This window comes from Conger conger, chromosome 6, assembly GCF_963514075.1.
Source record: "Conger conger chromosome 6, fConCon1.1, whole genome shotgun sequence".
NCBI lineage: Eukaryota > Metazoa > Chordata > Actinopteri > Anguilliformes > Congridae > Conger > Conger conger.
Genome location: NC_083765.1, coordinates 21939246 through 21947405, shown reverse-complemented (window position 1 = coordinate 21947405; position 8160 = coordinate 21939246). Strand labels below are relative to the sequence as shown.

The 8160-nt window shown below is 38.3% G+C and overlaps 1 protein-coding gene across 1 annotated transcript; it reads left to right on the top strand.

The window, feature by feature from the left end:
• Positions 1 to 1130: 1130 nt before the first annotated feature.
• emx1 (empty spiracles homeobox 1) lies at positions 1131 to 7958 on the top strand. The gene is made up of 3 exons (XM_061246838.1): positions 1131 to 1476; positions 5409 to 5593; positions 7791 to 7958. The coding sequence occupies exons 1-3, from the start codon at positions 1131 to 1133 to the stop codon at positions 7956 to 7958; spliced, it is 699 nt and encodes a 232-aa protein (XP_061102822.1).
• Positions 7959 to 8160: the final 202 nt, after the last annotated feature.

The following is an 8160-nucleotide window of genomic DNA, read 5'->3' as shown; positions in this document are numbered from 1 at the left end:
CTTGTCCAAAAATCAGAATGTATATCACATATTGCATTAAAAAAAAAAAGTTACAAAGGTGTGGCGCTGTTAGTACGAATCGAAGAGTTTTAGAATAATTTAAAACACAGCCATTGCTAGTTGGCTGGAACAGCTTTGAGTTAAATGGTAAATGGCTGGCATTTATATAGCACATTTATGCAAAGCGCTGTTGGTGCTTCTCATTCACCCATACACTCACACACAAAACAATGGCGATTGGCTGCCATGCAAGGCACCAACCAACTCGTCAGGAGAATTTTAGGGGTTAGGTGTCTTACTCAGGGACACTTGGACACACCCCGGGCGGGGGATCTAACTGGCAACCCTCCAACTGCCAGACAACTGCTCTTACTGGCTCAGCCAATCTCACTCCTATGTGCATTGTACGTCCACTTTAGCAAAATATACTGCCTTTGTATAAGTTCGAGTTTTACTTTTACAGTACAGTATTACTATTACAGTATAAGTTGGCTGGAACAGCATTAGGCTACACACATTCACTTGACAATATGATATACTTCATAAGGATAACTTTGAGAGGAAGACATGCTTGGTAACTATTTTAATGAGACCACAAGACCAATGAAATGCCCCCCTGGAGGCTCCGCTGTAATTACAGGAAAGGAAACCTTACTTAAACACATATTACTTGGTACACTGAACGGATTGTTCATGCCGAGTATCTCCATCCGACATTAATAGAAATGAACTCCACAAATGAGCTCCAATCCGCGTTTTTGAGTACTCCATGCTCCGGAATAGACTTGGTCGTCCAATCACGGCAGTTCACTCAGGTACCAATAGGCACCGCACAAATCTGCGCCTCTGTCACTCCACAGCCGCTTTCAAACGGTGTTTGACTTCGTCTTACATCAGCACGTGCCGTCCCATGGATTCATACCTCCTCTATTCACATTTAAGATCCTAAAGCTTTTCTTTTTAAAAAAAAAAAAAGGTCTCAATCCTTTCCCCAATTTTACGCACGATCGGATCACCTAGCCTTTCCAAATGTCCTTTTAAATGAGTTTACCTACTCATCACTACAGAAGAAGAGTCTGAGTGAGGGAACTGTATTTTTTGGGGGGTGGTTTCACTTGGACTGTCAGACCATGTTTCCGCCGGCGGGCAAGCGCTGTTTTACCATCGAGTCCTTGGTTGCAAAGGAGAGTCCTCTAACTGCGGAGGATCCCATCCGACCTACTGCGCTGAGCTACTCGAACCCTACAGATGCGTTTATGAACGGCTACCAGGGCCCCGCGGGGCGGTCTCTGTACCCGAACCCGGAGTTGGTCTTCCCAGAGACAGTTAACCACCCGTCATTGACTGTTCACCCTCACCAACTCGGAGGTTCGCATCTGCAACACCCCCACTCGTTTTTTGGAACACAGCACCGTGACCCGCTAAATTTTTATCCCTGGGTTTTGCGGAACAGGTTTTTCGGACACAGATTTCAAGGTAAACACAGCTCTCTCCTTTTTTGCATGCAATTAATGGCAGATCAAAAAGAACAGATTAATCTATTGTGACGCTATTTCCGCTGCACTGTCTGATGAGCTTACAGTAACTTTTCCCCTCTGCAAAAGAAACGCCAGCGTATCGCTTCACCTTGAGGACTGTATAATTATGTTATGATTGCTCTATAAAAGGGTAAGTGTTAATTTAGCAATGACGACATTTGCTACATGGCACTGGCGGTTCACTTATGAATATATTAAGAATCTCATAACACTAGCGGTTATGGAACCACAAAAAGCAATGTATTATTATTATTATTATTATTATTATTATTGTTATTGGTAGTAGTAAAGTAGTAGGCCTAGTAGTAACTGGGTACATGATTATGATGATTATTGTCTTTGTTATAATAATAATAATAATAATAATAATAATAATAATAATAATAATAATAATATCACTTGTAGCAGTAGCAGTAGCAGTAACAGCAACAGCAACAACAATAGACCACCATTTTTAGGCTATTAATATTGATTATAGTGACGGAAATACTTTGTACATATAACCAGTCACAATAACACAACAGTCAGTTATAAAACTTTATACTGCATAATACATTCAATAGGAGATATATGACCTATTGTTCTCTATCAGTATGTTGGCCTACCCAGATTCATCTACATTCTACACCTGTAAAACTGTGTGCGCTGCAATCTCAACAGAGACCGACATTTTAATCCTATAGAGAGGAAAGGGATTACACATAAAAGAAAAATAGGTCTTTGTTCTGGGAATGAAGACACAGACCGAGTTATCTTATTTTCTCGCTGTCCTCTCGTCGCCTCTGGCTACGCTTTGTCGACGGGCTGGTGTGAGTCAGATAACTAAAATTGCTTCTTGTCCGAAGAAAAAAAATGAAACTAGCCGATTATCCGCATAACGCCGGGATTGGAGTAATTCACTAGCATTCTTTTTGTACATGCTCGTGCTACAAATAATATTCAGAAAGAAAAATACAGTTAAGGCGGCCATAAACGTTCCAGGGAAAATGTGTTATTATAAATACAACTAAGGCTAAAACATGGCTACAACTAAAGAACAATTCAACGGGCCTGAAATTCCCATTTTAAGCCGACTGCAAAAAAATCTTTTTTAAACAAAAAAAAAAAACTGAAGAAAAATGTTTGTCGATAAAGTCAAATGCAACAAAATCTTGAAATGGGCCTGTTAACACATCATATGCAAGTTTCTCTGCAAAGCTATATACTTAAGAAAGGACTTTTACGCATTCATACACAGTCACGGTCTAATGTTTATACACTGCTCAAAGTTAGTGTGTATTTGTTTTCATCATGCACACAAAAAGGAAAGGAGAGCAGGGCATCTTGTCTACGGATTTTCAGTTGCGATCCAGCAATTAACATTCATAACTGAATAATTTAATATTTATAAAGGTTTTTTTTAATTGATTGAAAAACGTTCCACGTGGATAGCTGTGATCCAACGACAGTCATTGTGTTGGTTAAGCTTTGTTTATTGCCAAATACTATTATTTATAGTATGTTCTGTTCACGCTTGTAGTTAGATGTCGAAGTACAAAAAGAAAGAGAAAAAACAAACCATCCTCACGATTTTCCATTAAGTTTGTAACAGGTTAGGCCTATATACTGAACTGTTACTTATTTCACTGTTTCCCCAACATAGTTCGTTGACCTCCGCGTCCACAGAACTGCTGTCATTGAAAAGCTTTCAGACCCTCAGGACAACGGTAGACGAGATTAATGCCGATATCTCTTTATACGTTTATTCATATCATTTATATACTTTCTTAGTTGGACGATTTAGTTGCACTTACAGCTTCCATAAATGCCATATACAACCCAAGGCGCTGGACCTAAAATAGCTGTCATTCATTAGATTTTGGCTAGTTCGTCTTACCGACGTTATTTTTAATAAACATTAACTCTACTCACAAGGATGGATGCAGTTTTACAGTGTAATATCTTGAACCTTTTGAGAGTAGGTAGTAGAGGGTAGTAAATAAAACCAAAGTGGTGCTAACCTCAATTCCGAAGGACAGATAGGATTTTCATACCAATGTAATTAAAACAGCTTTAAACTACATGGGAAAGAATGCATGTGAAATGTAAATATATCTTTCACCGCTGGAACTGAAGGTAACTGTATGTCAAAAGCAACTATTTCGAACTTGAAAACCACTGTCACATGTGAATGTCCTCAAATTTCACGGCTTGTCAAGTTCGAGTGGTCTTGAAGATAAAACCGCTGCAGTCAACGAAGCGAAAGGACAGCTTTTATGCCATTCAACATATAACCTGGAGCCAATCAGTAGAGACCAATCTTTCTCAGGTTGAACAGGCACTACATTCCTTTAATAACCTCTCACGCTGCGTTTAATGTCATTTAAAAACTTTATTTACTTAATGTAGCCGTATGCCTATACATTATAGCCTAAACACACACATGCAACATTTATTTTAAGTGATACGAGGTCACTAGACGGACTATCATCTTTCTTCTGCAATGTGCTGGTTTATTAAAATCGATGTTTACTATCAGCTGCCAAAATATCACTCTGAAAAGAACATGTTCAATAAAAAAATCTCCAAGGGGAATAATTACATGCCATTTCAGAGTTTATAGAGCTTAAAGTTTAAACAGTGCTTTACGCGTTCGCATTCGCTCAAGCAGAGAGAAAGTGGTGTTGAGATAATTGGCCGCTGTCTTTCTCCCCATGCAGCCAATTTGCAAAGGAAATATTTTCTTTGTGGGTGATCAAGCCATTAAGCGCGTCCGTCGACATTAAGGTGATTTATGAAGGAACCCTTGTCTGAGGTTATTTCCGTGCCGAGCGTTTCTCTGGATAACCTGTAATCTATGTTATTAGAAATCCAAAAGAAAACATTAGTCCACATTATTGTCTTATCATTGAAAATGCCAACTCGCAACAATTAAAACCAGTGTTAATAACGTCATTCAATAACGTCAACGTCGTTTCCTTTTTTGTTTCTTTGTGAACTTAGTCATAATCATTAATAATAATAGTCAGTAATATCAGTTTGCATTGTGGATACTGCTTTTGTTTACTGAGTTTATGACATTCTTGTTTTTAGATATTTACATAGCGAAACAAATATGCATTTTTCGTCAACTACTTTTTCTAGCCATGATGCATTTCACTTTAATGGCGTATCTATTAGAGAACGTCTGATGTATGCTATTGTTCTCTAGTACCATGTAAGAACTTACATTTGACTTATACTGATGCAAATGTAGGCTAAGTTTTCGAACGTATATTTATGTTCAGGGCGACTTTATTTGCCATCCCACGGGGCAGTTTTAGCGGGGGGGGGGGGGGGGGGTCTTTACTAAACGAACAACATAGTTTAGGGAGGTCTTTACAAAAAAACAACACACATAATACACTAGCCTATAGGCCTAAAACAATACAACAACACATTGCCTATCACCTACGACCACATCCTACAAAATAAATAATTTACTATGTTTTAGGCTACTACTACTACTACTACTACTAGTAATAATAATAATAATAATAATAATAATAATAATACATCTGCCATATTCTAATTCAGTTTAAATGACAATATCCATCACTTGGTAGTAGTCTACAACAACAGATACACTTAACGAAACATGATCTGAAGCCAAAATCTGAAGGAAAAAACTGCACCGAAGTTAAACACACAATAGCTTACGGGGGTCACTTCCATTCAATCGGCTAGCCCTGGGGAACTAATAATCCCCGGGCTAATTAGAGCCCTGTGCGCGCCGTGCAATGGGCCCGTTTCTGGAAGACTCGCCTCCAGCAGCCCGGCCCGCGCGCACAAAGCAAGTGGGAGTGCCGGGAGTTACAACTCTTAACCCGCGCGCTGTGATCCCGTTCCCAGGAAATGAGGTTTCCCAGGACAGCCTACTCCTCCACGGCCCGTTCGCCCGGAAGCCCAAGCGGATCCGGACGGCTTTCTCCCCGTCGCAGCTCCTGCGGCTGGAAAGAGCCTTTGAGAAGAACCATTACGTTGTGGGCGCCGAGAGGAAGCAGCTAGCCAACAGCCTCAGCCTATCGGAAACTCAGGTAACCCCCCTCCTTTCAAAGACACCAAAAACGGGAATAATGGATATTGCACGCTTTGCCAATCTAGAATAGTGGCTACGCGATGACGGCACCACATTCCAGTAACCAACCTGAGCACACTACAACTGACAATGGGGAAAAACATACATGAGCCCTTTTGAAGTTAGCATTTTTGCAACAAGTCTCATATAAGAGTAGGCTATATATTTTCCCAGAAAACAGGGAATCACCCCCCGCATCGCCAAAAAAGGAGAGAACCAAATACATGATTTACCTCTACTACAACAACTACTACTACTACTACTACTACTAGAAATAACAATAATAATAATAATAATATTAATAATAATAATAATAATAATAATAATAATAATAATAATAAATCAAGATGAAATTATTTTATGTATGCCAACACAATTTGAGCGTTTCCTTCCAGTCATTCAGAGGAATTAAGGTAGCAGTAGGAAAAACAATTAATGCATGATGAAATTTAGGCTAGAAGTTGGTTCAGGTACAAAGTAAAAATTCTTTGGCATGTGGGCCATAGTTGTTACATGTAGAATCATTGCAACATAACCCTAACCATTCTGAATTCCACAATGGAACAGATGTTTGTGCTAAATTTGTAAACCACTCTGGGTAACAGCGACAATAAAATGGCAGAAAAGAATCGCAAACATCCTCAGTGGTTTAAATTGATATTGGCTAAAAGACAAAAAGACTAACGCACGAAATTTCGGAACTTAAAATAACTTGCATTTTTTAAATCATGGGCATGATTAATGTTCTTTTTATGCATTTTGTGAACAAATACATTTTTGTAGCCTACCATTTAATAGGCTTATAAACAATGATCTTTATTTTAATTATACATTTTTTAAATATTTACTTACATATATATATATATATATATATTATATATTAGACATATAGATACATCACTCTAGATATAACGGGTTCGATGACATTGGCTGCTCTGCACGCGGCTGAGAGGCTTTACTGCTTCTTGTTACCGGGTATGTCGTTCACTGAAAGGTCTCGACACAGGACCTTTGCTGAGAGGCTCTAGTTTTCTGCCTTTTGTCCAAACACAAGGCAGTACCCTTCCGACTTAATTCTAAGATGCCAGAACTAAGTTTGGAAAAGGAACCGATTTAGTATTGTCAGATATTGTGCAACAAATCATTTACGCAAGGCTGAGACAAAATATTTTGAACTTGTGCGGAATGAAATGAATGAAATGTTGAAATCAACGCGATACAATGAGGGGGAAAAACGCACGCATTAAGAAAATAATGTATTATATATTAATATTTATTACTGAGATACCTGCTCAACAGGAATGTTACAAAAACATAGGCAAAGATTATTGTGCATGTTAAAATCAGCAAAATGTCTTAACATTTACAGTTTTACGTCGACAATAGAACATGTGCAAATAATTTACATTTCAGATTGGCTGGAATAATACTAATAATAATAATAATAATAATAATAATAATAATAATAATAATAACAATAATAATAATAATAATAATAATAATAATAATAATAATAATAATGTAACCACACTCATTTGACCAAGTTCCATGCTACAAAAACCGTCATAGCGCTGCCACTCTTTCTACAAAACATTATAGAGGATAATGCAAGTAATGAAATGTATTTATTGTTTGTTTATTCAACAATTAAGCCCTCATACAATCAAAAGAAAAAGGGGAATGTATCATATCCATTACATTTTACATATAATATGTAACGGATGCAAAGCACCAAAAAGCCTCTTGCAGTGTGTAAAATGTTCAGTGTTAATTATCTCCATCATAGCAGATAGACTACATTTTACTAGACAGTGTAAAGTATATCACAAATGATTTAACACTGAGTTACATTGTGTGTGTGACCGTAAGAATAGATGAAGTCACAGATAAACTTGAGTGAACTGTAGATGTGTGGATGATAGAAAATGTAGAAAATAAATGGAAATAAGTTATTTCCACTGGGGATGCATCCAAGGATGAGTTTCAACACAAATCAGTTTTATTTGTGATGTCATAAAGGTTGCTAAGGAAAAAGAACGTTCCTTCACTCAGGATTCTCAGAGCTGGTTTATAGGATTCTGACCATGGGAGGAGACAAGGGTGCAGAATGTCATGCTTTGTTGCTTAGCAGCGGTGGTCCTCCTCTGCTTCTGCAGGTAAAGGTGTGGTTCCAGAACAGACGGACAAAGTACAAGCGTCAGAAGCTGGAGGAGGAGGGCCCAGAGAACCAGCAGAAGAAGAAGGGGAACCACCACATCAACAGGTGGAGGATTGCCACAAAGCAGGCCAGCTCGGAAGACATCGACGTCACGTCAGACGACTAACGCTAGAACCCTGCTCCCAATTCCCCTATCCCTGTCAGCCCACACCCCAAAGCCCTATCCCACCAGAGACCATTTCCCATCGCAACCCTATTTATTTAACTAATATTGTAAGGCATAATTATATCTATAAATATATAAATATATATATAAAAAAACAAGAACAAAAATGACTGAATGTGACGCCAGAAGTTTACCGAGCAGA